Source organism: Oncorhynchus keta, chromosome 14 (genome assembly GCF_023373465.1).
Source record: "Oncorhynchus keta strain PuntledgeMale-10-30-2019 chromosome 14, Oket_V2, whole genome shotgun sequence".
In the NCBI taxonomy this organism is placed as follows: domain Eukaryota; kingdom Metazoa; phylum Chordata; class Actinopteri; order Salmoniformes; family Salmonidae; genus Oncorhynchus; species Oncorhynchus keta.
Genome location: NC_068434.1, coordinates 42,575,323 through 42,602,581, shown reverse-complemented (window position 1 = coordinate 42,602,581; position 27,259 = coordinate 42,575,323). Strand labels below are relative to the sequence as shown.

The 27,259-nt window shown below is 44.0% G+C and overlaps 1 protein-coding gene across 3 annotated transcripts in view; it reads left to right on the top strand.

Annotated features, from left to right (window-relative positions):
• Nucleotides 1–3,132: 3,132 nt before the first annotated feature.
• The window catches only part of LOC118393449 (rapamycin-insensitive companion of mTOR-like), a 28,648-nt gene continuing 4,521 nt past the window's right edge, over nt 3,133–27,259 (top strand). Inside the window, exons 1-37 of one of the 3 annotated variants that reach the window (XM_035786130.2) lie at nt 3,133–3,290; nt 3,417–3,464; nt 5,184–5,281; nt 7,921–7,985; nt 8,203–8,334; nt 9,156–9,219; nt 12,550–12,676; nt 12,773–12,942; nt 13,692–13,759; nt 13,867–13,934; nt 14,197–14,279; nt 14,394–14,481; nt 14,618–14,708; nt 14,955–15,021; nt 15,143–15,223; nt 15,427–15,527; nt 15,620–15,785; nt 15,891–15,992; nt 16,101–16,147; nt 16,244–16,379; nt 16,556–16,755; nt 16,997–17,123; nt 17,270–17,434; nt 17,635–17,711; nt 17,938–18,016; nt 18,583–18,692; nt 19,001–19,088; nt 19,171–19,263; nt 19,497–19,603; nt 19,681–19,910; nt 22,579–23,611; nt 23,960–24,127; nt 24,378–24,446; nt 25,681–25,940; nt 26,064–26,282; nt 26,373–26,522; nt 26,667–26,790. In XM_035786130.2, the coding sequence (XP_035642023.1) occupies nt 3,242–3,290; nt 3,417–3,464; nt 5,184–5,281; nt 7,921–7,985; nt 8,203–8,334; nt 9,156–9,219; nt 12,550–12,676; nt 12,773–12,942; nt 13,692–13,759; nt 13,867–13,934; nt 14,197–14,279; nt 14,394–14,481; nt 14,618–14,708; nt 14,955–15,021; nt 15,143–15,223; nt 15,427–15,527; nt 15,620–15,785; nt 15,891–15,992; nt 16,101–16,147; nt 16,244–16,379; nt 16,556–16,755; nt 16,997–17,123; nt 17,270–17,434; nt 17,635–17,711; nt 17,938–18,016; nt 18,583–18,692; nt 19,001–19,088; nt 19,171–19,263; nt 19,497–19,603; nt 19,681–19,910; nt 22,579–23,611; nt 23,960–24,127; nt 24,378–24,446; nt 25,681–25,940; nt 26,064–26,282; nt 26,373–26,522; nt 26,667–26,790 (5,150 nt within the window). In that variant the 5' untranslated portion in view covers nt 3,133–3,241. The remainder of the gene's footprint in view (nt 3,291–3,416; nt 3,465–5,183; nt 5,282–7,920; nt 7,986–8,202; nt 8,335–9,155; nt 9,220–12,549; nt 12,677–12,772; nt 12,943–13,691; nt 13,760–13,866; nt 13,935–14,196; nt 14,280–14,393; nt 14,482–14,617; nt 14,709–14,954; nt 15,022–15,142; nt 15,224–15,426; nt 15,528–15,619; nt 15,786–15,890; nt 15,993–16,100; nt 16,148–16,243; nt 16,380–16,555; nt 16,756–16,996; nt 17,124–17,269; nt 17,435–17,634; nt 17,712–17,937; nt 18,017–18,582; nt 18,693–19,000; nt 19,089–19,170; nt 19,264–19,496; nt 19,604–19,680; nt 19,911–22,578; nt 23,612–23,959; nt 24,128–24,377; nt 24,447–25,680; nt 25,941–26,063; nt 26,283–26,372; nt 26,523–26,666; nt 26,791–27,259) is intronic. The other 2 variants (XM_035786131.2, XM_035786132.2) reach the window with 2 other exon arrangements.

The following is a 27,259-nucleotide window of genomic DNA, read 5'->3' as shown; positions in this document are numbered from 1 at the left end:
GCAAATGCACACACATAAACACACACGGCAAGCACAAACTCACACACACGAACACACGCCACCCTCCACCCTCTCTTTACCTGTTCTTAATGCCTCCTGCTCCTTGTGGGTTCTAGATGGGTATGTATGGACCAGTGGTGTAAAGTGCTGAAGTAAAAATACTTTAAAGTACTACTTAAGTAGTTTTTTGGGGGTATTTGTACTTTACTTTACTATTATATTTTTGACAACTTTTACTTTTACTTCACTACATTCCTTGAGAAAATTATGTACTTTTTACATAGTCTGACACTCAAAAGTACTAGTTACAATTTCAATGCTTAGCAATACAGGACATTGGTCCAATTCACACACTTATCAAGAGAACGTCCCTGGTCCTCCCTACTGCCTCACATCTGGTGGACTCACCATACATAAATGCTTCCTTTGTAAATGATGTTGGAGTGTGCCCCTGGCTGTCAAAAAAGTTATAAAAAAGGAAATTGCATTATATGGTTTGCTAAAAACAAGGAATTTGATGTATAGCATTTACTTTTACTTTGTTCTTTTACTCAAGTACGACAATTTTTTACTTTTTCCACCACTGTATTTAAGTACATTTAAAATCTGATACTTTTAGACTTTTACTCAAGTAGTATTTTACTGGGTTACTTTCTCTTTTACTTGAGTTGTTTTATATTTATGTTACTCAAGAATGACAATTGAGTACTTTTTCTACCTCTGGTAAAGACTAAGTCAGTGGACCTTGATTTTGACCTTCTGAAGCAGGTTTACAATGACTAGCCATCCAGGACAAAACCTGCAGGTAAAATAAACAAAATAAATTACGTGTTAAATGTTTGAGGAATATTTGTCAATATTTGTCAATGTATGACAGTTTCTTATCTTTGTATAGTATTTGACTGGCATCTAGCGGTCAGAAATTGTATTGCAAAAGTCATGCTGAAACAGTGGTGCATTGACAAATAGTTGAGTCTTTATCCCTTCTTTCCTTTATGAAAGCCCCTGAGCCCTTTCCCACATATAATCTCAATACAGTGAATACACCATCTGGATCTTTTTGTTCAATAACGGTTTAATCTCGATTCTCAGATTTCCCCTTCCACCACCTCCCCTGTTTACAGATGGAGTTAATGATATGATCACTTGTTCATTAGGAAAGTGAAGAGCAACCATTTCTTTCCCAGTCAAATTATTTCCCTGTATTCTATAAATAAAACCCCTATTATATTTGTTGTTCTGTACAGTGTAAACTGTCAAATCGAGTTAAAGAAGTGTGTTGCTTCATTGGTTTAAAATATGTGTTCAACAGTACTACTGATGACCTTTTTGGCTTTATGTCCATAGACAAGATATATATATAACAGTGTGGAGTCCCAGAACGTCCCTGCCCCTCCGCCTCTCAACAGGTGAGAAGATGGTCACAGTGACATAGTTGGGTCGACCAACTCTACTCTCGAATAGTCAGCTCAGACACAAATGAGCATGAAATCAATTCCTGAGTTGAATAATTTTGTGTTTCTCCATTTCAGTCTCCTTCAGCTGACACCTAGGGAAAAGCAAGGGGGATTAGACCATAAGAAGAAGAAGAAGAAGTTTGAGAAAGAGGAAAAGGAAACCAGAAGAAATTTATAAGGATGTATAATTTTGACTGGAGAAAACATAGTAACTTAATGTAGTTTAGGCTGGCACATAACTGTCTCACTTCTCATTTCATACTATCCATATCTGATTAAAGTGAAAATACAGAAAAAAATATATTTAAAAAACAATGTAGTTACTCCCAGATAACATTCTTAAATGTTGATAAACAATTTATATTTTTTATGTGATCAGATTGATATTGTACATGATTTGTAGTAACACTGTTGACATTTTCCACTGTCAGTTTGAAGGGGAGATCCAGGTGTTATAGGATGTTACTATAGCTCCTACATTGGCCAGTAAGAAATTGGGGAACAAATACTTGCAGTTAATGGCAGGAGAGGTGATCGATGTCATTGTGAAGGCAACAGACGGCAAACTGATCGTCAGGAACAGAGACGGGAAGTGTAAGTTGGCATCAGTTGTGATTGCTGTGGATGAATTATTCACAATCAATATGAATGAACCTTGAAGTTTGATTAATTGCAATATTTATCCCTCTTTTCCACTTGGTTATGTGTCCATGGTCAATGTTGGACAGTGAGTTCAAGAGTTATTTCTGTTTGTAGAAGCACACATGCATGCATGGGCTCACTCAAAAAACATTTACACGTACATGCGGACACACACACGCACAGAAATGATAGACAACTAATGTTTTGATATATGATTTTACTTCATCAGGGATGGTGGAGATATTTATAATGACATTGGAGAAGGTATGCCTCTTAAACATTCTAGAAAATGTTTTGGACTAACTGGACAAAAATTGGTGGAAACATTTGCATTGCCAGCTGTACAGACTGCTTTCAATATGTTTGTTTGCAGTGAAAATTGGCCTACCTATAGAATCATGACTGCGTCTCAGTGCAAGGTGCGTCACTACAGTCCCTGGTTTGAATCCAGGCTGTATCACATCTGGCTGGGATTGGGCGGCGTACAATTGGCCCCACGCCATCTGAGTTTGGCCAGGGTAGGCCATCATTGTAAATAATAATTTGTTCTTAACTGATTTGCCTAGTTAAGTAAAAGTTCAATTTTAAAAAAAGAAAATGACAGCTTCTTCAAATCAAATCAAATTTTATTAGTCACATGCGCCGAATACAACAGGTGTATTTTATGGTACTATGTGTTTATTTCTGCTGAAAAAACAATGTACTTCAAATGTGTAATTTGATTGTGTTGAAATAATTACAGATACATGTGCCTTGACTACTATTGTTGTTGTGTTTATTCAATTTGAATGAATGGGTTGCAATGTAAATTAATGTGTTTAAGAAAAATTGCTCTCTCAGCATGTGAAACATTTGCTGTGTATTTTAGTTGGTGTCTTTATATTAAAATAGGCTCTCAGACCGGAAAAGGCTATAAAAGGACACTCCTGACCTGCAAAACAATATTTAATTTCAGAATTGGTTCAAATTAGGTTACGGTCAGGGTTAAAGGTTTGGTTAAGGTCAGTCGTTTTACAAGTCAGGAATGTCCTTATTATTGCCTCTCCCTAAGACCATTCGTACAAGTCAATGCGCGATAAACCAATCCCTATTATCTCGCGAGATTTCACGAAGTTTCCGGTGTTGTGTATGTTCCTGGAAACATGGCGGTCAGCATCCGCGGCCGTCCGATCCGAAGTCTTCGGATGCGAGGTAAAGCTTGAAATACTCACCCCGACATAGGCTTTATAAACTTGAAATTGTAAATTACTATTTACTCTAGTTTATTTAGACCCAGGTGTGTTTCATTACAATGTCCCCGTTGTCTATTTTTGACAGGTCGGAATGACAGTGGGGAAGAGAACGTACCGCTCGATCTGACCAGAGGTAACGTTAAGCAGAAAGTATTCACGCGAAGTGAAAGCGATTATTGTACAAATGGATGCTAATGTTTGCAGCAATATATGATGATGGGACTGGAAAATGGCTGAAAATACCTTATGCGGCTTATTGGTTGTTGAATACTTTGATAACCAGCTTGCAGAATCTTAAGGAACACCAAAGAGGCGTAACGTCAGCAAGGGTGTATGTTTTACGCCGATTATGTTAAAAAACGTTCTTAAACGGATGCAAACTGAACGAAACCGGGAGCGAACTAACTGATTTTGTCCAACACAAAATCTATTTTTAGTTGCAAAACACAGCTGTTTGGACTAATAAAACCCCAGAGCGTATTTATTACTCCGATTTTGTTGCAGAACGTGTCTTAAACGGAGCGAAACGGGGAGGGACCTAACGTTGTCTTAATATGCCGAATAAACGCTCGTTTTGCTCTGTTTGGTTCTTCAACGGTTTCCGTAATGAATACGCCCTAGCTATCATAGGCAAGATAATGCTCCTGTGTTGTTTTGATTAGTGACTAGTATTAGCTTGCTTTGCTATACAATGTATTTGTTATGACTGGGTTGAGTTAGCTGGCTAATTATTTGGGCGTGTGGCTAGTTATATAGCTAGCTACATTCATAGGATTATAATGTGGTAAGCTAGCAAGCTTTTAAAATATTGTAGCTAGCTAACGTAAACACGGTCAATCATACAGCCGCTAGGTTTGTCTGAAGGTCGTTCACAACTCAGTTGCTAGCTAACTTCCAGCTGAAACCGGCGGTGGGCGTCTCACATTTTGACAACTGGAGTTCATGGTTAGATAGACATTGAGTATGAGTATTTACTAGCCAGAAGCTAATACACTGATGACTTTTCCAGCACAGTCTGTCAACTCCTGTCCTGCCAGCGTTTCACATTTCCTGTGATGGAAGCCCCTGACTCAGTAATGTCCCTATGCAATCACTTGCATCCTACAACCATGCCCTCAAATTGTTCCCGATGCTGCTTCTACTCCTGTGACAGATTGTAAACAGATGAATAGGAGTTCATCAATCATGTTTTTAATAAGGATAGAGTTAATAGGATAACGTTAATTGTGAACAACTGCCTTCAAGCGTTGCACTATGTATCTTCGCTAACACAAGTTCTACCCTCACAGTATTTCATGTATGAGATGGAAGGGGGGTACCTCGTCAGTTGAACAACTGAATGCATTCAACCAAAATGTGTCTTCCGCATTTAACCCAACCCCTCTGAATCGGGGGGCAGAGCATGGATATACCTGTGGGAAGTTAAATTGCATCACATTTTCACTGTGTCATAGAATAGGTTGCAGTTTGGGATCCAAAGCAGCTTAGTTGAGTGGCTGCCTGAGCACCCTTTTCCTCTGGTACATTATCATTAACAACCCCAGCCTGACACAGATGGAATTATATGAGATACTGTAGCTAGGTGTGTTTATGTGCATGTATCTTTTAGCTACCATGTCATGGTTGAGGTGAATGAGATGAAAAACAGAAGGAACTTCCTACTTTTGACCCTGCCTAAACATGCCTTCTATTTAGATGTTCAGGGTGTGTTTACTGTTCACAGTGCATTGGTGTGACCAGCTAAAACAAGTTCATGTTCGATACCGATTATATGTGCATTGGTTCAGTGTTACTGGAATATCAAAAAGATTTTATGTTTTGTTAGTATTTCAACTCCCTTCTTTTTTTACAGAACCCTCTGACAACTTGCGTGAAATTCTTCAAAATGTTGCCAAGCCACACGGCGTCACCAACATGCGGAAACTGGGCCACCTGAACAATTTCATAAAGGTATTACTGATTTATGTAATGATGGTCATGGCAGTTGCCCTCATTATTGAAGTGCATGGTTTAGCTTTGCTGTATTGTGCCCCAACGTAACATTGTTGGACTGTCTATAATAGGTTTAGGGTCAAAGTTAAAATATCACAGCTTATAAGTGCCGACATGGTCATACTCGTAATCATATCTGTAAATTGACATTCGGATCGGATGATACTCGTAATCGGGGAATAAATGAAGTGTTTTAATATAGGTAGCGCAATTGCTAACTAGCGTCAGCGCAATGACTGGAAGTCCAATCATTGCAATAACGCTGGTTAGCAATTGCGCTAGCCACAATGGTTGATTGCGCTAAGACACAATGGTATCCACGATTTCATCTGACTCTGGGGAAGTGGATAAAGGGCCTCATTGCCAAAATCTGAAAGTATCCCTTTAACATGAGATCAAACTAATGAAAAGCACAAATGGGACTAGTAAGATCACGATTAATGTGGATAATCAGAGGAAGCGTTTGGTCTGCTGAAGCTGGTCATGAAGATCCAGTGTTGGTCAATATGGACTGGAGATGGTATATTGTTAATCGTATGGCCTATTAATGACACACACACTGAGTGTACAAAACATTAAGGACACCTTCCTAATATTGAGTTGCACTACCCCCTTTTGCCCTTAGAACACCCTCAATTAATCGGGGCATGGACTCTACAAGGTGTTGAAAGCGTTCCACAGGGATGCTGGCCCATGTTGACTCCAATGCCTCCCACAGTTGTGACAAGTTGGCTGGATGTCCTTTGGATGGTGGACTGTTCTTGACACACACAGGAAACTGTTGAGCGTGAAACACTGTAACGCTGCTGGGTTTTTGACAGTGCGCCTGGCACATACTACCATACCCCGTTCAAAGGCACTTAAATCTATTGTCCTGCCTATTCACCCTCTGAATGCCACACAATCCATGGCTCAATTGTCTCAAGGCTTAAACATCTTTTATCATGTCTTCTCCCCCTCATCTACACTGATTTGAAGTGGTTTTAACAAGTGACACCAATAAGGGATCAGAGCTTTCACCTGGATTCACCTGGTCAGTCTGTCATGGAAAGAACAGGTGTCCTTAATGTTTTGTGCACCCAGTGTATAGCTGCATCTTAAGTAGTCAACGTTTTGTTTGGTTTAGGTGTCTGGTGCTACATTGTGCATTCAAGCTCTTAGTTGGGTCAAATGTCACTTCTACCTATCTTCACCTAGTGGCTTCATCCTGACCAACGTAATACAACTGGTCAGGGGACAGTTAATTACCGGCAGATATACACTATTGCTTTCACCTAGCTTTTCAAATCAGTGCTGACGAAGGAGAGGAGATTAAACTACTTTAGGCTGCTGATATCCACCTAGGGCTGATCAAAGCCACATGAAATGCAACCTTCATTTAGGTTCATTTAGCTTTTATTTAGGAAGCAACTTTAAGAGTATTGAGATGCGTCTGCTGAACATATTCTTCTATGTGTAGCCGTTGACCTCTCCTTGGCCCGCTGTTCCTTAGCTCCTGCAGTCAGGCCTAGCTGAGTTTGTCATTGTGATGCTGACAGTGATGGTAATAGGAGCTCTGGCCATGGGGCAGAGCTGTAACCTCATGTGCGTCAACAGCACTCTGACTTTGAAACCAGAGATTGTTGGTAATTGTTGTTCTTTTGAAACTGGAGATGTTGCATGTGGTCTCTGTTTTCCAAGGTTGTAGCAAGTAGATCTGCAGGCTTAGTGTCCCTCCAGGTGCCACACCATGTCACGGATATTATTCTGATAGTTGCGGCGAGGTTATCGACAATCAGATGTTTAATGGAAGATGTTTAGTCAAATTGTATGGTGACTTTTTGAAACGTTCATGTCAAAAGATAAACATTGGTATTCCAAGCCTGTGACATCCCCACTATAACTTAGCATGTCCTGTCCTGATAGGTTAGTGTCAGTGTTATTGTCCTATGTAAGATTAGAGAGGTGAAGGCAGCTACCAGATACAGTTGGTCTGAGCTGTGTGTATACACCTGACTCTCGGTTTACCGCTGGACTGAGTGAGTGAGTGTGGTGTTGAGGCCTGCAGCTCCTTTTAAGGATTCCAGGACAGCGAGAGGTGACCTAATCCCCCTGTAGCATGTTCAGTGCCCCCCTTTCCCGACCTCTCCTGCCTGCCTGGGCTCTGACATCACTGCTGATTCCAAACTCACTCACACACTGACCTACTCCCTATCCCTCTCACTCCGCTCCCACCCTGCACTGGGGTTTACGGAGTGTGAACGGTGACTTCTTTTCAACCCTACAGCAAACTGTTTAAGCGCATTGATTTAAAGCATTAAAACACTATGAATTGAAGATTTTGTCAGTTTGTCGCACTGTGCAAAAGATGCCATGGCCATACGAGCTATGAACAAGTAATAAACATGTCCTTGTTGTAATGTTGCCTTGCTAAATATCAGGGAAAAAATCCTCGTGACTGTAAATGTAATGTACATACCCCAAATATATGGGTCTCTGTCACAATACATATTTTCGCTATATATTCAAATGTCTTCGGTCTGTATTGTTATGGACAGCCATAGGACACAATGCACCCTCTGTCAACTGATTGTAAGTCCAGTCTTTCTCTGTTTCAGCTGCTAATCAGCATTGGCCACTGCGAGGAGAAGTTTGGGTTTACATATGAAGAAATCATCATCTGGTAAGTAGTCCCATATAGTGTAACCTAGAACACTTTAAATGCTATTTTACAGATGATTTTTATCCAAGCACTTCCATTGTCTGTGGAACATATCCAAATTCGTGATAGGTCATTGTAACCAATTTTTGGGACCATCTGTGCGAGTGTCCATTTTGTGTCCGTAAGTGTACGTTGCCATTTCGTGTCAATCTAAGCTGTGTTTTGTGTCCCTCCCCAGCCTGCGGTTAGCCCTGCTGAATGAGGCCAAGGAGGTGCGTGCTGCAGGTCTGAGGGTTCTGAGGTACCTCATCAGAGACAGCAACGTGCTGCAAAAGGTCCTCAGATTGCAGGTGGACTACTTGATTGCCAGGTGAGAGAGATACTCTGTCGCGTCACCACACCTGCACAGGGACACACTGGATTCATCTTGTACAATTTAGCATGCAGGTAACTGCCAAAATAAAGGAAACACCAACATAGTGTCTTAGTAGGGCTTTGGCTAGCATGACACAGAACAGCTTCAATTTGCATTGGCATAGATTCTACAAGTGTCTGAAACTATATTGTTGGGATGCGACACCGTTCTTCCATAAGAGATTCCATAATTTGGGTTTTGTTGTTGATGGTGGTGGACAACGCTGTCTTAGGCGCTGCTCCAAAAATCTCCCGTAATTGCTGAATTGGGTTGAGATCTGGTGACTGAGACAAATACACACAACCTTTAAACCCTGTATGCTCCTTTGAGACCCCTCTTTTTAAGTCACTGAGATCTCTTCTAGCAATGGTAGCCAAAATAATGGGCAACTGGGCATTTTTATATATGACCCTAAGCATGATGGGACTGTTTAATTGCTAAATTAACTCAGGATTCACTCCTGTGTAGAAGCACCTGCTTTCCATATACTTAGTATCCCTCATTTACCCAAGTGTTTCCTTTATTTTGACAGTTACCTGTATGTTACATATGTTTAACATATTTTACAACAATGTAGTTCATCAAATTAAGGGAGTTCAAATTTGTTGCACTAGAGTATTACTACTGTGGTAGTAGTCTGTTGCTTGCAAAGCTGTTACTCCATCAGAGGTAGCATAGAATCATGGGGACTATTATTCCATAGTGGTAGCATGATGATGTATAACCTGGTGTGATATGAACCGTGGCTGTGATGTCATACTGTGTGCTTTGATCAGGTGCATTGACATCCAGCAGAGCAATGAGGGGGAGAGGACTCAGGCCCTCCGACTGGTCAGAAAGGTAAATCTGCTTTCTTCATATTGCACTAATTTCATATTTTGTTCTGTAAAATCATGTGTATAATTAAGCAATAAGGCCCGAGGCGGTGTGGTATATGGCCAATATAACATGGCTAAGGGATGTTCTTGTGAACGACGCAACGCGGAGTGCCTGGACCCTGCCCTTAGCCTTGGTTTCTTGGCCATATATCACAAACCCCGTGGTGCCTTATTGCTATTATAAACTGGTTACCAACAAAATTAGAGCAGTAAAAATAAATATTTGTCATACCTGTGGTACACGGTCTGATATACCATGGCTGTCAGCCAATCAGCATTCAGGGCTTGAACCACCCAGTTTATAATTTAAATGATTGCATAGGCATAGGGGACCAGCCAACATGCATGCATTTTGCGTACCAACTACGCAATTCTCTGTCCATGTAAGCAGATACGAGATCGAGTTAAAAGTACAGCAGAAATGAATGGGGCCTGATTTGTATTTTTTAAACATTTTAATAAAAAAATAAATCCACTTAGTAAATATAACATCCTGATTCTCGAGCTGCAACACACAAACATGTATGGAGTTTGTGTCAACCTACATGGAGATGAATACATCGCTATTCGACATAGCTATCCCGTGTCTGCCCCTCCTGTTTATTGTGATGCTGAGTTTGCAACTGTCAGCTGTACGTAAAACACATGGACAAATCCCTTTCGACTCCGTGTGTTGTAGAAAGGTCAACACTAATTATTTCAAGCTAACGTTAGCGAACATAAGATAGTGGGCTCTAAAGTGCCAGCAGTTCACTCGCATTTGCTAGTGAAATAAATAAATAAATGCAAATACGACAAATAACTGCTCGCATTTGTGCGAGTGTGATATGCATTTAATTCTGCGGCCCATTAGTTGTATTTCCCACGTAACATTGCGAGGATCACGCAACCTGGGACTGTAACTGTAATTATGATCCACGTATAAGTATAATCAAAAATAAATATAAACATTTTGGCATTAAATTGAGTCGGGAGTTTAGAAAACTGCGCGATGAAGAATGGAGTGTCGATTATTAGCTATAGAGGTAATACTTGTATTTGCACTAGATTTGAGATTATATCAATTTCGAACATCTGAAATTATGTATGCGCTGCAAGGAAATACGATAGGCACCTTTACATCGGCTGAAACACCAGACTCTTCGAGCGAATATCGTTCAGATTCACTTTGCGGTAGCCTACTTAACCTTCGTGTAGCCAGTTTGCGGTCTGTGTCGATGTACTCATTTGTTTTTGTTATGTTTTCAAAATTATTTTGCTTTTAGTGTTAATTGGGAACAGTGTCTAAAAAGCCAATACTTGTGATTGGCCCTGTTTGAGAGGTGACCAGCGTTCTACTAGAAAAATGTAACAGATAATGATCTCAATTCTACACTGTACATGTAATCTCCAACAATAAAGGCCCTTTGTGTGTTCTTTCTAATTAGATCTTGTTAGTGACTTTTACTATATGTGTAAATGGAATGCTGTCAAGAAAGTATTCCAACCTTTTATAGACTTGATTTGGTACACGAGCGGGAAAGAACCCCAATTCAACACGTGCGAGTTGAATCTCGGATTTGCAGTGCACGTCAGGTTCTCTTAAATTGGCAGGTTTACTTGATTTTCGTATGTTCACTGGCAGCACAGAATAGGAGCATAGTACCAGCATTGGCTGTTATTGGGTTATCTGCGTTGGTGTGAGTGTGTGGACAGTTTGCACATGTCTGGAGTATTTTTTATTTTTTTTCCCCCTGCATTCTCTGCAGTTTACTGTAAATGCTAACACACACAACTATTACAAGTCATTCTAACTTTAAACAATGAATACTATATAGGCCTAAATACTGAACATGGTCTTAGTGTTGTCAATGGGTTAATCTTGGATATCAGAGAGAAACCTGAAGAAGCTACTGGTAACTGCCAAAATAAAGGAAACGCCAACAAGTTTCTTCACATTGCCTTGGGCCACCACAAGCCAGAGGAGCAGCTTCAATGCGCCTTGGCATAGATTCTACAAGTGCCTGCAACTATTGGAGTGATGCGACGCCATTCTTCCATGAGAAATTGAATAATTTGGTATTTAGTTGATGGGGGTGGAAAACGCTGTCTTAAGCACCTCTCTAGAATGTCCCATAAGTGTTTAATTTAGTTTAGGGGTGGGCACTGTTATTCGAATATCTGTCCAATCATTGCATACACTGAGTGCACAAAACATTAAGGACAACTGTTCTTTCCATGACAGACTGACCAGGTGAAAGCTATGATCCCTTATTGGTGTCACTTGTTAAAACCACTTCAAATCAGTGTAGATGAGGGGGAGAAGACAGGATAAAGAAGGATTTTTAAGCCTTGAGACAATTGAGACATGGATTCCATTTGACATCGTTTAGAAATCTCTCACTTCACTTTCTACTCATGGAACCTCTGACTGTAGCGCTGCTTTTGATTGACAGACAACAACAATCTACACTTGTGAAACGGAAATATTGAAAGTAGTGGTCTATCCTTGTAGGCTATGTAGCAGTGTCACATAGAGGAATTTTAGACAAAGCCTTTCATTCTTAAAATAGGCCTATTTTAATTTCTAAAGAAAATGAATACTAATGTCCGTTCTGAGTTTTGAATATTCGAATAACCGTGCCCATCCCTATATCTGAGAAAATATCATGGTATTATTTGAATAGTGAAATCATTTTAAAATGCTCATCCCTAAATTGGGTTGAGCTCTGGTGACTGACACATACACACACCCTTTAAACCTCCTATGCTCCTTTGAGACCCCACTTTCAAAGTCGGTGAGATCTCCTCTTCTAGCCATGGTAGCCAAAATAATGGGCAACTAGGCAGTTTTGTGCGTGACCCTAAGCATGATAGGATGCTAATTGCTGAACTCAGGAACCGCAACTGTGTGGAAGCACCTTCTTTCAATATATTTTGTATCCCCAATTTACTCAAGTACATTTTATTTTGGCAGCTACCTATAATACTAAGCTACATTGACAGTCGCCTACTTAACCCAGGTTGGTTACCCAGCTGGCCTCTTCCAGATGGTGGTCTGTGTCCTTGCCAGTTAATGTGGCTTAGCTTGATTAGATTAATCCGGAGAAAGTGTCTGGGAGGAAGGGCCTAGACTTTAAAGACGTTCTCTACTCACACACAGATTAGACCCACCACCTTCTGAAAGTGGCACTCACGCTGTGTGACCTATTTGCTGTAATGTTGCTTCTAAAATAAACTGAAGTGCAAAATTAGTGCTGTAACCTTTGCTCTCAATCTCTTTCTCTCTCTCTCTCTCTCTCGTTGTCTCTAGATGATCACAGTGAACGCTCTACTGTTCCCCAGTTCTGTCACCAACTCTCTGATTGCCGTGGGAACAGACGGGCTGCAGGAGAGGGACCGCATGGTGCGCGCTGCCATTGCCATCGTCTGCGAACTTGGTGTGTGTGGAGCCTCGGCACTGAGAGAACCATCCTGAAGTTACACACATAGTTACTGTTTAATAACACTGTCTTTATGTCCACCATACTATGCAGCGTTGAAGAACCCAGAGGTAGTGGCCAATAGGGGGGGTCTCAGCACCATATTAAAGAGTGTGATCGACTGTCAGCTGAGCCGCATCAACGAGGCTCTGATCACCACCATCCTCCACCTGCTCAACCATCCACACACCAGGCAATATGTTCGCAATGATGTGGAGCTGGAGGTACGCACAGCCGCCATGCACGTGTCAGTATGTACACACAGGCATCAAACTAGTGGTTCACACACTCCCAGTCACACATCACACTATGTCAGTCGGCGGTGACTGTCTCTCCTCGTCTCCAGGATAGGTAAAAGCAATATGGTGTGTTCTTACTCATTTTCATGGGAAGCCTCTTGGGAATTGGCTTTCACCTGTACCGTTCTTTCTCATGAGTGCAGAGTGCAGGCTGAGGAACAGAGCCTAGGAGAGGAGGTCAGTGTAGACTATTTAGACACAGCCACTAACCATGCCAGTGAGGATTCACCCGTGGGTTGTTTTTCTCTTTCCCAGGGAGATTACAGTGATCAGTTACATCAGCCCTCTAAAGCCTCTCTCTCCAACACATCCTGTCTGTGTGTAAACTGATACCCCCCCCTTTCATACTTGCAGCATGGCCACTCCAGTAACCACTCAGTCTTAACAAGCTTATGGAAGAAGAATGCAAATATTATAATATGGATTATGTGATCATATGGATCAATACGGATAATGTATGTGATCTGTTTGGAGAAATATCTGAGTCCCTATGACTTGGAATGTCCAACCAGGAAAAAGTGGAACCATGGAAAAGTGGAATTTAAGTGGAATCTCAGCAATAGGAGAAAAAAAATCCACTCATGATATTGGGAGATTATTTAGCCTTGCTGATAATGAATACATAGAGAAATGTTTTGTTGTTCTGTGTATGAACCTGTGTTCTGCTCTTTCAGCAAATCCTAGCCCCTTTCACAGACTTCCACTACCGTCACAATGCAGACACATCAGAGATCCAGCTCAAGTAAGTGGTGTGTGTGTGTTGTAAACAGAGGCTCTGTTCCAATGTTCTGTTTAGTCTGTTATGTGTCCCTATGTCGTGTAGATTGATCCTGTTGTGTGTGTAACCAGGGAGGACCGCGATGCTCGTTTCCTGTCCAGCAGGATGGCTATAGTAGCTGCCTTCCGCTCCTGGTCTGGTGAGTCGCTTTCTCTTCAGCTTTCCATTCAGTTTGGCTCGGCTGGTTCTCTTTGCATTGTGGATCCTGACTTGAAACTGTACCGTTAGTATTTGTTTAATGCCAACAGCTTTGAATGGGTCAACGCTCAAATACCCCTCTGAAGAGAGTGCTGAGTAGATTCCCTTTTTAATCTAGTATCGCATTGTTTGCTCTCTGTCTTCACTTTTGCTGCCAAGTCATGAATGTGTTAATGGTAGATTCTGTCTCCGTTGCGATCCAGGGATCATTAACCTCTGTAGGGCTGGGAACTCTGGGATCCAATCCCTTATTGGTCTGCTGTCTATACCAAATGTGGAAGTGAGGGTGGGTACTGAAATATGAGATTTGTTTAAATAAATATAATAAAATGATACCCTCTCGATCTGTTCTTTGAGAACGACTATTTTTGTCTCTGACCTTTCTCCTTGCCCCCTGCAGAAAGGTCTGCTGGAGGTATTGTATGAGATATTTAGGCTACCTCTCCCCATTGTAACCCAGGACTTTACGGAAGCACTTCTCAGCGTGGGTGAGTGATATTAGCTTTTCTTATTTCTTTACCCCCCCCCCCAATGCCCTGGTTATAAACATTTATCAAACATGCATCCAAAAACTGCTAGGTTTAAATGGTTTATTTTGTTGATGCGTGTTGTGTTCCCCTGTAGACCCCAGTAGGTGCCAGGACAGCTGGAGACTGTCTGATGGCTTTGTGGCTGCGGAGGCTAAAGTCCTCCTGCCTCATCGAGCCAGATCCAGGTAACGCATGACACCACAGATAATAAATATATATATTTTTAAATAAATTAATCAATATCGCTTTATGCTCCCAGGTAGGAAATGCATTCTACCCACAGGAATGTACAATATAGAATGTATAGAATAGCATGTTATACCTTTTACTACACACTTGACAAAAACTGTGAATATGGGTGCCTCTCAGATCCAACCACCATCTCTCCTGTGGCTATAATGTCTGCTTGTTTGTCCTGCTGTGTTTTTCAGGCCTGACCTGATGGATAACTACCTGGCTTTGGTACTGGCTGCCTTCATCTCCAGTTGCCTGCTAGAGGTAAGGAGACAGGAAATCCCAAACATGAGATTTAATTTTTTTCACGGGTTGTGGATATTATTTTATTATTTCTCGCTCGTGCTTTCATTTTCTCCTTCTCTTCTTTTTCTCCACCCTGTAGGGTCTGGTAGAAGTTGTGACCAGCAGTGAGGACCAGATCTCAGTGAGAGCCACCATCCTACTGGGAGAACTGCTACACATGGTAACACACAGGGACACGGCTCTCTGATATACCGTATATAGCCACTGTAGCTCCTTCTGAGGAGCGTGCTGCTCTGCTGTTGATTTGAGGACCTGTATGTACTTCGTAGTTGCCTTCATTCAGCTGTGCATAAATGTTTTTTTTTATGTGTTTGCTTCACGTTCTCTCACGTTTTCTCTCTTGCGCTCTCTTTCTATTGCTAGGCCAACACCATCCTCCCTCACTCCCACAGTCACCACCTGCACTGTCTGCCCACCCTTATCAACATGGCTGCCTCTTTTGACATCCCCAAGGAGAAACGCCTGTGAGTGTACACACACACACATGCACGCAATCACTCACTTTTTCACTGCTCTGGTTTAAAAAAAAAATTGGTCTACTTTTCTGTATTTTTAGACGGGCGAGTGCGGCTGTCAACCACTTGAAACGTTTCCATGACAAGAAGAAACAAGGACCCAAACCCCATAGTCTGTATCTGGACCACATTGTCCGCAAGTCTGTGTCTGCACACCACCGGAGAGAGACTCACACACGCGTACACCGAGACATCAATGCTATTAAGGTATGCCTCACACAGACATCTTTGCCATCTAGGTTCATTGTTCACCTATAGCCCCAAAGCCTTCCTTAGCAACATTCAGTGACACAAACTGCGTGTGTGTTGTAGGACACGGAGGAAGCCCTGATGTTGAACCTGAGAGACAGTCAGATCCTTAACCATAAACAGAACCTTGACTGGAACTGGCTCCTCATCGCAACTATCCTCAAGGTCAGTCATAGCAATACTATAAAACTTGTAGAAGACTGACTGGGAGTGTGTTTCAGTTGGTTGATTTGCTATTGCCACATTTCATATGTTTTGGATTTCCCCTCCCAGTGGCCTAACGTTAACCTCAGGAACAACAAAGATGAACAGATGCACAAGTAAGACCCACCTTCCATTCACTACGACAACTCGTGAAATACTGAGCTTGACTGTGGTAAGGTGTCCCCTTTTATAACTGTGTATGTGTGGTCCAGGTTTGTGCGGAGACTGCTGTACTTCTATAAGCCCAGCAGTAAGCTGTATGCAGGGCTGGAGCTGGACCATCCTAAAGCCAGACAGCTCACTGTGGTGGGATGCCAGTTCATCGAGTTCCTCATAGAGTCTGACGAGGTGAGGAAATAGAGCAGAAAAATAAAGGTGCTGAGGAAACTTCTATGTCGGACACATTCTTATTTTGGTGTCAGCGTTTTTTAAAGAAAGGTAGCTTTGAAATTGACCTAGCACCAAACCAATAGCCTTTTTTCCCTCATGGCTTTTGTCCACCCTCCACCTCTCCCCTCTCCCAGGATGGTCAGGCGTACCTGGAGGAGCTGGTGAAGGACATGGTGGCCTGGCTGTCCTTGTCCTCTGGTCTGAAGCCTGACCGCTGTCTCCAGAGCAACGGGCTGCTCACCACCCTCAGCCAGCACTACTACTTGTTCCTGGGGACCCTCTCGGCCCACCCACACGGGGTTAAACTGCTGGAGAAGTGCGGCCTCTTTCAGAGGTCAGTCTGGACTATTGCCCGTTTAACAATTGTCAACTTGAACAGGAGGAAAACACTGATTGGTTTAAATAACAGCAGCTCCATTTTTATTGGCCAGATGAGTCAGGCAGTAGGTTATTGAGTGCCAAAAATCCATTGCTTGGACTGGGTTCCTACTGAATGTCTAGGTTATGGGGAATAGAGTTCCTGTTGAGACACAGCTCAGACAACTGCCTGATTCTGTGCGTGTTCTCCTCCTCAGTCTGCTGAACCTGTGCTCTGTGAAGAATCAGGACGCTGTGTTGAAGCTGGCTGTGTCTACTCTGGACTACAGCACGGATGGACTGGCCAGAGTCATTCTCTCCAAGATCCTCACTGCTGCCACTGATGTAAGGCTTTACCCAGGCGGGAGGGATGGATGAATGGATGCATGAATGGATGCACGGGCTTCAATGTGGGTGATGATGGATAGGTTGTTGCTGAAACAATACTGATCCTGAACAACCTCTTTTCCACCCTCTGTGTCAATACACAGACGTGCAGGCTGTATGCCACCAAGCACCTGCGTGTGTTGCTGAGGGCAGGGGTGGAGTTCTTCAGTAACTGGGGCATGGAACTGCTGGTCACCCAGCTGCACGACCACAGCAAGGCAGTCTCCATGGAAGCCCTGGACATACTGGACGAAGCCTGCGAGGACAAGGTGGGAGAGGGGCTGGTGGGAGAGGGGCTGGTGGGAGAGGGGCTGGTGGGAGAGGGGCTGGTGGGAGAGGGGCTGGTGGGAGTGTTGGAGAGGGCTGACGATGGGCAGAAGGCTGGGGAATGGAAGAACGAGGGGTATGGAGTGGATGTTATATTTTGTTGTTCTTTACGGCTCCATGATGTTTTATTGTGTCGCCCCAGGCTAACCTCCATGCTCTGATCCAACTCAAACCGGCTCTGACCCACCTGGGAGACAAGGGCCTTCTGCTGCTCCTCAGGTCAGTCTGACACACACACACACACACACACACACACACACACACACACACACACACACACACACACACACACACACACACACACACACACACACACACACACACACACACACACACACACACACACACACACACACACACACATACACACACAAATGAATACACAGACACACAGGTGTGCTGAGAGGTTGTGTGCCACCTCTAAAAACCAGTGTCCTTTGTGCAGGTTTCTGTCTATTCCTAAGGGCTTCTCCTACCTCAATGAGAGGGGCTACGTCAGCAAACAGTTGGACAGATGGCAAAAGGTAAGCCTGCTCGTTCATTCATTTCCCCATTAGCAGCAACTGTCTTTTTTGGTTTGTTCCTTGTTTTGTCTCTTCCATTGGTCCACACAAAACACAGTACAAAACAATCATTCACAGATAGTAAACAAGAACATAAAGACAGATTTCTAAATCAAATGACATTTAAAGCTGCAATATAACTTTTTGGGCGACTCGACCAAATTCACATAGAAATGTGTTATAGAACCAGTTTTAGAAGTGATAGATCTGTTCAATGTGCGCTATGCTTTCCTTTAAGTTTTTGCATCTTTTACTTTCGATTTTGTACACCAGCTGAACATACAATGTTGTTGTTGGTTATGGAAAAGATATATTTGACAGCGGTTTAGATGGTATAATGATTCTCTACACTGTGTTGCTTATTTTGTCGCACAATATTTGAAGTTCAGCAACCAGGAAATGGAAGAGCGATTTCTGCGTAGTGCAACTTTAACTGTCTTGATTGTTTTTAAAACTCTCAATATCAGTACAAATGTAATCCACTAATGATTCGTTTTCTGTACCCCCACCCCGACTGTGGTGAACAGGAATACAACCTGAAGTATGTAGATCTGATCGAGGAGCAGTTGAATGAAGCGTTAACTACATACCGGAAACCTGTGGACGGAGACAACTACGTCAGACGTAGCAACCAAAGGTGAGACTGCTTATCTTGCTAAGCTGGACAGTTAGCCATGATCCAGTGGTCACCAGCCCTGGTCCTGGAGGGTTACAGGCACTGTGTGCAGGCCTTTGTCCTGCCCCAGCACTAACTTGCCTGATTTGGCGCTTCATAGTCTTGTTTAGATAAGTGGAAGCTGTGCTGGGCTAAAACAACTGTAAAGTCTACATACCTTGTTTCTCTCCCACTACCCAAAAAAATCCATCGGCTGTGATCTTGAGCCAACTGTATTTATTTTTGTCAGTTGAACATGAGTATATTGTCTTTGTGTTTTTTGTCTCTAGGTTACAGAGACCAAATGTTTATCTTCCTGTGCACTTGTATGGTCAGCTAGTCCATGACAAGACAGGCTGCCACCTACTAGAGACTCAGGTAACTCTGCTTTACAAAGGGCTTTCTTAATGTGACGAATCTATGGGTTTTGGTGTCTTACCGACTGTCTCGCGCTCTCCAGAGCGTGGTCCCTGACCTCAGCTACACGGTTCGCTCCCCGATGCTGGACACCTGGGAGGGCATCAAACAGCTGAAGGCAGCCCTCTGGGCTCTGGTCAGTCCCCCCTAACCACTCGGCACACACATCACAACGTCGAATGATGAGTACACGTGTTGTCAGTTACAGTAAAAGAAGAAGAAAAACACACCACTGGTTCATAATGGTCTTTATTTTCTCTTGGGTAGACGTTATAGACCGTCTGCATCCTCCAGTGCTCTGACATTGGTTCCGACTGTGGTTCCCAGGGTCTGTTGTGTTAATGATAGTGAATGTATGTCTGTTTCCAGGGTAACATTGGGTCATCAAACTGGGGTCTGAACCTGCTTCAGGAGGAGAACGTCATCCCTGACATCCTGGCCTTGGCACAACACTGCGAGGTCCTGTCCGTACGGGGGTAAGGGGACACACGCACACACAGAGATGAACCTGATGTCTCGCCAACAGTCTCATGTCTGTTTTCTCTCCCTCCAGAACGTGCGTGTACGTCGTTGGCGTGATCTCCAAGACGCGGCAGGGCTGTGAAGTGTTGAAACAGTATGGCTGGGATACAGTCAGACACAGTCGCCAGACACTGTGGCCCGTCACCCCAGACGAGGTGGACAAACCGATGACCTCTGAACTTTCCTCCGTACCGAGCACGCTCAGTCTCAACTCTGAGTCCACCAGCTCCCGGCACAATAGCGAGAGCGAGTCCCAACCCAGTGAGTTATAACCATGAAACTCTTCACCAGGCAACAAGGACAGTTTCTGTTAAACACATCCTCAGTAGCACTTTCTTTTACTATTTTGTTAAATTGTGTAAGTTCTTTCCTTAATGCATTTTAGTTGATGCATCAGTTTTGTTGTGAGAAGGTAGGGGCGTATACAGAAGATAGCCCTGTTTGGTAAAAGTCCATGTCCATATTATGGCAAGAACAGCTCAAATAAGCAAAGAGAAATGACAGTCCATCATTACTTTAAGACATGAAGGTCAGTCAACATGGAAAATGTTAAGAACTTTGAAAGTGTCTTCAAGTGCAGTCTCAAAAACCATCAAGCACTATGATGAAACTGGTTCTCATGCGGACCGCCACAGGAATAGAAGACCCAGAGTTACCTCTGCTGCAAAGTATATGTTCATTAGAGTTACCAGCCTCAGAATTTGCAGCCCAAATAACTGCTTCACATAGTTCAAGTAACAGACAGATATCAACATCAACTGTTCAGAGTAGAGGTCGACCGATTTAATTAGGGCCGATTTCAAGTTTTCATAACAATCGGAAATCGGTATTTTTGGGCGCCGATTTGCCTATTTTTATTTTATTTTTTATTTATTTTTAAAATTATTATTATTTTTTTTTAACACCTTTATTTAATCCTTATTTAACTAGGCAAGTCAGTTAAGAAAACATTCTTATTTTCAATGACGGCCTAGGAACGTTGGGTTAACTGCCTCGTTCAAGGGCAGAAAGACAGATTTTCACCTTGTCAGCTCGGGGGATCCAATCTTGCAACCTTACAGTTAACTAGTCCAACGCAATAACGACCTGCCTCTCTCTCGTTGCACTCCACAAGGAGCCTGTTACGCAAATGCAGTAAGCCAAGGTAAGTTGCTAGCTAGCATTAAACTTATCTTATAAAAAAACAATCAGTCATAATCACTAGTTAACGACACATGGTTGATGATATTACTAGATATTATCTAGCGTGTCCTGTGTCGCATATAATCTGACTGAGCATACAAGCATACACGTATCTGACTGAGCGGTGGTAGGCAGAAGCAGGCGCGTAAACATGAATTCAAACAGCACTTTTGTGCGTTTTGCCAGCAGCTCCTCGTTGTGCGTCAAGCATTGCGCTGTTTATGACTTCAAACCTATCAACTCCCGAGATTAGGCTGGTGTGACCAAAGTGAAATGGCTGGCTAGTTAGCGCGCGCTAATAGTGTTTCAAACTTCACTCGCTCTGAGCCTTGAGGTGGTTGTTTCCCTTGCTCTGCATGGGTAACGCTGCTTCGATGTGGTGGCTGTTGTCCTTGTGTTGCTGGTTCGAGCCCAGGGAAGAGCGAGGAGAGGGACAGAAGCTATACTGTTACACTGGCAATATTAAAGTGCCTATAAGAACATCTAATAGTCAAAGGTTAATGAAATACAAATGGTATAGAGGGAAATAGTCCTATAATAACTACAACCTAAAACTTCTTGCCTGGGAATATTGAAGTCTCATTTTAAAAGGAACCACCAGCTTTCATATGTTCTGAGCAAGGAACTGAAACGTTAGCTTTCTTACGTAGCACATATTGCTCTTTTACATTCTTCTCCAACACTGTTTTTGCATTATTTAAACCATAATGAACATGTTTCATTATCTACTTGAGGCTAAATTGATTTTATTGATGTATTATATTAAGTTAAAATAAGTGTTAATTCAGTATTGTTGTAATTGTCATTATATATATATATATATATATATATTTAATCGTCCAATTAATCGGTATCGGCTTTTTTGGTCCTCCACTAATAGGTATCAGCGTCGAAAAATCATAATCGGTCGACCTCTAGTTCAGAGGAGACTGTGTGAATCAGGCCTTCATGGTTGAATTGCTGCAAAGAAACCACTACTAAAGGACAACAATAATAAAATAAAAAGAGACTTACTTGGGACAAGAAACATGAGAAATGGACATTAGACCGGTAGGATATCTGTCCTTTGGTCTGAGTCCAAATATTACATTTTTGGTTCCAACCGCTGTGTCTTTATGAGACGCAGAGTAGGTGAATGGATGATCTCTGCATGTGTAGTTTCCACTGTGAAGCATGGAGGTAGGGGTGCTTTGCTGGTGACACTGTCAGTGATGTATTTTAAATTCAAGACCCACTTAACCAGTATGGCTACCACAGCATTCTGCAGCGATACGCCATCCCATCTGGTTTACTGGTTTGCGCTTAATCCCACTATCACAATGACCCCAAACACACCTCCAGGCTGTGTAAGGGCTATTTGACCAAAAAGGAGAGTGATGGAGGGTTGCATCAGATGACCTGGCCTCCACAATCACCTGACCTCAACCCAATTGAGATAGTTTGAGATGAGTTGGACTGCAGAGTGAAGGAAAAGCAGCCAACAAGTGCTCATCACATAGGAACTCCTTCTAGACTGTTGGAAAAGCATTCCAGGTGAAGCTGGTTGAGAGAATGCCAGGAGTGTGCAAAGCTGTCTCGGCAAAGGGTGGCTACTTTGAAGAATCTTTAACAATTGTTTGGTTTCTACATGATTCCATACTATTCTACAACGTAGAGAAAAGTACAAATAGAAAACCCCTTGAATGAGTAGGTGTGTCAGCTTTTGACTGGTACTTTATGTTGTGTAATGTTTGTCATGTGTATTTAGACATGTACATCCTGGATGATGACAAGTCTGAGATGTTGGACCAATCAGACGACGCCTCCCTCTACCTGCGTTCCAAACCCATGAAGGACCGCAGCCCCTTCACCATCCTGGCCTCCACCCGTTTTGTACGCAACCGCTTCCTCAACTCCCTGTCGCTCCCCAGCAAAAAGTTGCGCTCCACCAGTGACCCCAAGTCAATGGGGGGCAGCCGCACCCCCACCGAGCCCAAACTGGGAGGGCTGAGGAGGAACAGGACGGTAACGGAGCCCTCCATCTACTCCTCGTCGCAAGGCGATGTGTTCAATGGGAGAGGCATACCCAAGAGTCCCACAATCAGCCTGGAAACCTCTTTTGTGGGTATCAGGGACTCTGTGGGGGGGTCTGAGGAGCAGCTGGGAGAGGGGAGGCTATCCCGGGCTGGTGGAGGAGGGTCTGGGCTGGGGGGTCCTGGAGAGCCCCCATCCAGGGAGCAGAGTAGCCGGGAACGTCTAGCGGGAGGAGATGGGGGAGGGACTCAGTTTAAAAGCCGCAGTCAGAGCTTCAACACAGACACCACCACAAGCGGCATCAGCTCCATGAGCTCCAGCCCCTCCCGCGAGACTGTGGGAAACCCTGAGCATGCCGAGCCAGACTCGTCTGACTGTGTCAGCCTCGACACAGTGGTCTCGGCCAAGACGGTCAAAACGCTGTACACCCTCGCCCCAACCCAGGCCCACACCAACCACCTGCCTCTCTCCAAGTCGAACTCTGTCTCACTGGTCCCCCCTGGCTCCTCACACACCCTCCCCCGCAGAGCCCAGAGCCTCAAGTCTCCCTCGGTGGCGGCCATTAAGAGCCTTGCAGACTGCAGTTTCATGTACACCAGCCCGCGGGATGCACTGGGCTATGCTACTCTGAAGAGGCTGCAGCAGCAGAGGATCCACCCGTCTCTGTCTCATAGTGAGTCGTTATCGTCGCCCGCTAAAGACGTGCTCTTCACTGACACGATCACCATGAAGACCGGTAGTCTGGACTCGAGGCTCACGCCGCGCAGGTAAGATACGTCGAACACTACACGTAAGGTATCTGAACGCTGCACACATATATGGGAAATGCAATATGCATATACAAACGCACACCTATATTGTCACTCGCACATTGAACCCGCACAAGTAAGGACAACTTCTCCTGGTGGGTTTTCACTGCCCGTCATGGCTGCTGGCTGCCATTGCTCATGCTTTTCTCAGTCATAGGTCATAGGTGTCTGTCTGTATGTGACTGGTCATATCAATGTTCTACTCTGTCTAATCATTCTCCACTCTCCTTTTAATCTGTTTGTCTTTTATGTGGGTGGGTGTCGTGTGCTGGTTTGTGAGGTCATTGAACTCTCTGTTCTTTCTAGCTCAGCTTGGGCTCCTGAAGGGTTCTTCCCCACAGCCCAGTCTTGGTCGGTAGACAGAGAGAAGCAGACTGAGGTGGAGTATCTCAGGTTGTCTGCTAAGAGAGTGAGCTGTCCAGCCCCCCGCCCCTCTGATGCCCACCGCAGGCCATCCAGAGCCTACGTCCCTCGGTGGGTGGACCACTCCAGTAGTGTCCACCCCTTCCCCCTTTAGATACCTGGATGTGCTGGTCTGTCAGCTTGTCTGAGGGTTAGCTGTAGTCTCTAGCTGTAACGGTGGCGTGTGTGTTTAGAGGTAATGACTCTGTGTGCTTGTGTGTTGTAACTCCGGTTATTAGTCATCTTTAGCAGCAACGGTGTCTCTCTCTTCTGGTTCAGAGCAGTAACAGCTGTGTGTGTGTGTGTGCTGGTGGTCTCTCAGGTTGTCTGCTAAGAGGGTCAGCTGTCCAGCTGTCCAGCCACTCCGCAGGATGTCCATCTCTATGCCTTGGTGGGTGGACCAACCTAGCCTCCATTTTGTAGAGCAGTTTCCCTCCTATGTTGAAATTGGTGTCCTTAAATGCTTAATGTTAAAGAAAATCACTCACCCAAAAAAAACGATACAGAAAGTAGATGCAGGAAGTAAACGACGTAGTGGTTCAATTTCCGCAACTAAGGGCGTCGACGATCGAAGCTCAACTTCTCCACTGTTTTGGTAACCTGACTACCACTCTGTGAACAGCGTGAAGTGAACCCGGTGTACATGCGCAGAAACTGTGACTGAGAGAGAGGTGTTGCATCTCAATATCCTAGCCTATTCATTGGTGATATACCCTGAAATTGCAAGCGAAGAAATTGCGAGAGTTTTTGATTGCCGATAGATAGGCCAAGTGCACGGTTTGACTCTGCCTAGTGGCCGACCTGCCTATACTGTGCCCCTCCACACTCTGTCCTCTCTCTCGCCGTGAAAGATGCAAGTGTTTGTTTTCTCGGAACTAATCAAGTGTCCTCCGTTCCGAATCGAATCTTGACGCACATAAATGGGAGTTGACACCGGCAGTCGACGTGCCAGGAGTCGAGGAATCAATCATTTTGGTGTTTGACGCTCCAACACTGTCATCGTTGGTAACAGTTAGAAAAAGGGCAAAGGCAAGAGACAGCAGCGAAGTCCAGTATGGCAATACTTTGAGAAGGAAATGCAAACGTTGCTAGGTGGAATTGGGGTACAGTAATGGTAGTACAGGTGCAATGCTTAACCATCTGAATGGGACGTACCGTGAGACCCAAACTGTTGCTGGCAGCAGCGTTGTGAATTCATGTGGAATTGTATTCATTTTTCTTATCGAAAAAACGAATTGCAGTTCAAACGGTAAGATTTTTTTTCTCCCAATTGTCACATCCCTACTACTCAGTTTCTGCTTATGCAACACAGTTTCTTAGGTATTTCTTAGTGTTGATTGTCCTTCCCACAGTTTTGTTTTGGAGTATATTGATAAGACTAGGAGGCTAGATTCCCTTTATAGATTCAAGCAGATGACCCTGCTGTCGTATAGATGGCACTGTGTAGTTGTGGTGTGGATTAGGAGCCCAACATTTCCATGTGTTTATGTGTGTTTCTCTCTTTGTCAGTTTTTCCATTCTCTCTCTACTTCTCTCGCCATATAGCTACGTCTGTCTGTGTCTGCCCTCACTCCCCTCGCCCTCTTGTCACCCCTCTCTCTCACCCGTCTCCCTCCGCCCGGCAGGTTTCTGAAGGCGTTGAGCTTTGCGTCTCTGGACAAGGAAGATCTGCTGAGTCCCATCAACCAGATCACTCTGCAGCGTTGCTCGTCGGTGCGCTCCATGGTGCCCAGCGCCACCTACGGCTGTAACGACGACTACGTGGGCCTGGCGCTGCCCATGGACATCAACGACATGTTCTACATCCGAGACACGCCCTACTTCCAACAGAGGACGAGCCCGCCTGCCGACGAGAAGTGTCCGTTCTACTTTGGAGACTCAGACAGTAAGGAAGGAGAGGGAGGGATTGAGAGATGGGTGGATAGTGATGATCATTTAACGTGAATGGTAGAGATGGTTTACTGCCAGTTTCAGTAGGTGTGACTGTTCTATGCCCTGTGTACTGTAGGTGACGGTGGTCGTCCCTATCCTCCTATCCCACTGCTGAAGCAGCAGTTCAGTATCTCAGAGCTGATGGCCAGCAGAGAGAACAACCAGAACCATATCCTGGGTCCAGAGGAGACTGGTCTACAGGAACACACTGATGACAACTGTCTCTACTGCGTAGGAGCTACTGTACTGGGCTACCACGCACAGCCTCAGATCAACAATGCACACACCCGCACTGGTGAGAACACGCACACCAACTACTCGGAACACACACACACACACTCACTCAGAGTGGTTGCTTTACCCCCCGCCCTATCTCTCTTCATAGACTACATAGACTTTCCGTGGTCTAGTCAGACCAGCCATCGTCTGGAGGTGATGCCTCAGTCCAAGTTCTCTGGCGTCTCCGGCTGCAGCGACGCTGCTGTGTCACAGGGATCCGTCGGCAGCACACCTACTCCCGCTGACATAGTGCTAGGTATGCACGCACGCACGCATACACATGCACACACACACTGCAGCCTCAGGAGGCTGTCTGCAGCACACGTACAGACTACATATTGTACACCTTTGTTGAATATTCGCGAGTGGGCTCCGATAGGCTGTTGTGTATGTCCGTCAGGTGGCAAGGCAATATCTGAAGACGGCCCAGCCTGTCGGGTTCTGCTGAGGAAGGAGGTGCTTCGCCTCGTCATCAACCTCAGCTCTTCTGTAGGAACCAAGGGCCACGAGACGGGACTACTGACGTAAGACACACACTCACAATAACCCCCCCCCACACACACAGATTTTCCTGTGTTTTATATGCAGTTCCACACGGAGTTTGGAGTAATACTGTGAAATTGTGAGAATTATGATAGTGGCCTTCCATGGTGACATCATCATGCGGTAAATTAGTTAATAGACCAATAAGAGTTTGAAACCTCTTTGCCAATAGATGTGGTAAAGAGGTCAATGGAACGCAGACTGGGGGGATAGAAGAATGCTGATTGGCCCACATACAACAAATCTGATCGAAGTGGATATTTGTCAAATCCGTCATGATTGATACATTGTAAAAGGTCCACACTGTGGTTAATAAAGTCCGTTTTTGGATATATTTGGCTGTTTTCGCTGCATAACATTTAGAAGTAGTCCCTTTTCAGGTTTAGAAGAAGTGACTGCTAAATGCTAACTCTTGTTCGTATAAGCTGGTAGTATAGCTAGCATAGAGAA